This window comes from Nerophis ophidion, linkage group LG05 (genome assembly GCF_033978795.1).
Source record: "Nerophis ophidion isolate RoL-2023_Sa linkage group LG05, RoL_Noph_v1.0, whole genome shotgun sequence".
Classification (NCBI taxonomy): domain Eukaryota; kingdom Metazoa; phylum Chordata; class Actinopteri; order Syngnathiformes; family Syngnathidae; genus Nerophis; species Nerophis ophidion.
This window is the reverse complement of record NC_084615.1, coordinates 80,671,029-80,673,493: the sequence shown is the minus strand read 5'-3', so window position 1 is coordinate 80,673,493 and position 2,465 is coordinate 80,671,029. Positions and strand designations below refer to the sequence as shown.

The window sequence follows — 2,465 nt, the reverse complement described above, 5'->3', positions numbered from 1 at the left end:
ACTGTGGTGGCCTCTGCGGTGTTCCACGCCATCGTTCGCTGGGGAGGAGGGAGCATGGCCAGAGACAGAAGCAGACCCAACAAAGCAACCAAGACAGCCGACTCCACTCTCGGCCAGTGTCCAGTCCGCATGGATGAGCGAGGATACGTCCAAGGTGACTGAGGTGTCCGACACCTGCTCACCCAGTCAAGACACTGCGAAGCCTCTCCGTCCCAGCGCTCAGTGCTAGCTCCGCAGTCCTGTCCCCTCATCCGCATCTCCTCCAGTCCCTCCAAACAGACTCCGGTGTAGCAGAGACCCTGCAGCTGGTCTCCATGGCCAAAAGGCTCCCGGGAGGCAGATCCAAAAGTCCACAAAAAAAAAAGCACCACAGAGGTCACGAAAGTGCCACCCCTTGTCACACAGTCCCAAAGGGTCCCGGAGCAAAATGCAAAAAAATATAATAACACATGAAAACAAGAGGGAAACACAAAAGGATGACACAAGAGCACAGAGCTCATGCCTACAGCAGCCACTACAGCAGCGCCATTTTGGAAAAAAAAAAAAATTGTTCATTGTTCTTTCTCCAAGATATACGCTAATCTGAACTGAAGTGAGCTGACTGAAATGTGCCGACAGCTTCTACTACCTCGCAGACGATGAGGACGGCGCTGGAAGCAGGCCCTTCCCGCCTTACCGCTCCTATCGCCGGACATGATGCTGCGTCGCCCCTGACTTCAGGTGCCGAGGTACGAGCGCATTGCGAATGCGCCGCGACGGTAGCGGTTATTCCAGCCAACGTGTTTATTTGGTGTCCCTTTTGTCACAGTTGCTGCCCAAGTCCTGGCGACAGACGCTGCCGGAAGAACAGCACGACTGGGTGGGCCGTGCGCTTTTTTTCCGAGGTCCCAAGGGGAAAGCGGTTCTCAAGTCTGGGTTGAAACTATGATGGCAACCTCCTAGGAAATTGCCGTATTACACGCAGCCCCCTGCCTCGTCCGCCGTCTTTTTCCACTCGCGCTTTTTCCTGTGGTGCCCGTACAAGCTTTGGGGCTGCAAACTGGAGTGCCCAAAATGCAAGCACAAGCTGACGGGTTGTGGACTGTACAAGACCCTGAGGAAGGTCTTGGACTTAAGTGACTGGTACTACATGGCCACAGAGTATCTGGAGTGCCACGCGTGCCACAAGAAATATGCCGCTTGGGCCAGCAACATCATGGGGCAGCTGAGCACGGCAAAACAGGCAGAGTTCCCGGCGATCCTCACCTACAGGTGAGTCATTTAAAGAGGCGAGGATGTGTGATGCATTAGTCTGGAATCTGTGTGACCGTATGTTCCTATCCCGTTTAACAGGTTATCTTGTGACAAGAAGGTCATACGGCAAATGCAGGCTCGCACGCTGGGTAACAGTGCCACTCGGCTTCGCTCCTACTTGGTAGAGGAGCACTCACGAGAGTGGCAGACTCGGGCACTCGGCTACCTGGAGTTGATGGCTCGCTTTCACTCCGTCAGCTCCTTCCCGCTGCCGAGGGCCTGTGTCCCGCCCATGCGCCCGCTGCCTAGCGTTTCCTGGCTGCTGTCGGTGTACGTGAGGGAGGTTCTTCCTCGCATGGAGCACACGAAGGCCAGGATTACGTCTACTTTCGGAAGTATCCTGAAAATGGACTCCACCAAGAAGGTACGATTGATTGATACTTTTATTAGTAGATTGCAAAGTTCAGTACATATTCCGTGCAATTGACCACTAAATGGTAACACCCCAATAAGTTTTTCAACTTGTTTAAGTCGGGGTCCACGTTAATCAATTCATGGTAGAAATGGCACCAACTACGATCACATCAAGTGCCTTACGTCTTTTGTGTTTCCTAGATGACCAAGAAGCTGGCAGGTGAAGCCGCGGGAACGGCTGCCTGGGTCACCAACGTCGGCAACGAGCTGGGCCAGGTGCTAATGTCGGTGCTGACCGCGGCAGAGGGGGGCGGTCTGCTGGCCATGGCCCAGGGACTCATGCGCCGCTACCGAGAGGCCGGGCGAGACCCTCCTCACGTGCTTTACGTGGACCGTGACTGCTGCTGCTCCGCCGCCGGACAGCCTAAGGTGAGGTTTTGATCTGTTGTGCCGTAGTCTTCAAATTATGGCCTGTCGGGCATAACGCGGGTCTGTGTCATTAGGTGGCGGCTACATTCGGCGAGTGGGACAGGCTGGTGGTGCGCCTGGACGCGTGTGTGTTTATGATTGTTGCCCTCGTCCTTTTACCTGCACTACCTCAACTTCTTTACTGATTGCTTCATCTTGTCACCCACAGAGGCAGGCCCAGCACACAAGTGCAACCCAGCCACCTGCTGTTACTGTGCCCAACCCACAGACCCCTGTGCCCAACCCATACACCCATTCTATGTGGTTGCTGCGGAAGATTTTACCAAAACTACCTCTGTAACCTTATGACTTGGCTCTCTGTTTTTTCCATTGTCCCTTTCAAAAATACT

The 2,465-nt window shown here is 54.2% G+C and overlaps 1 protein-coding gene across 1 annotated transcript in view; it reads left to right on the top strand.

Annotated features, from left to right (window-relative positions):
• The first annotated feature begins 623 nt into the window (after positions 1-623).
• The window catches only part of LOC133552424 (uncharacterized), a 1,868-nt gene continuing 26 nt past the window's right edge, over positions 624-2,465 (top strand). The window contains exons 1-5 of the mRNA XM_061899615.1: positions 624-728; positions 809-1,251; positions 1,333-1,657; positions 1,849-2,076; positions 2,285-2,465. The exon at positions 2,285-2,465 is cut by the window's right edge and continues 26 nt beyond it. Coding sequence (XP_061755599.1) covers positions 1,130-1,251; positions 1,333-1,657; positions 1,849-2,076; positions 2,285-2,416 — 807 coding nt within the window. The 5' untranslated portion in view covers positions 624-728; positions 809-1,129 and the 3' untranslated portion in view covers positions 2,417-2,465. The remainder of the gene's footprint in view (positions 729-808; positions 1,252-1,332; positions 1,658-1,848; positions 2,077-2,284) is intronic.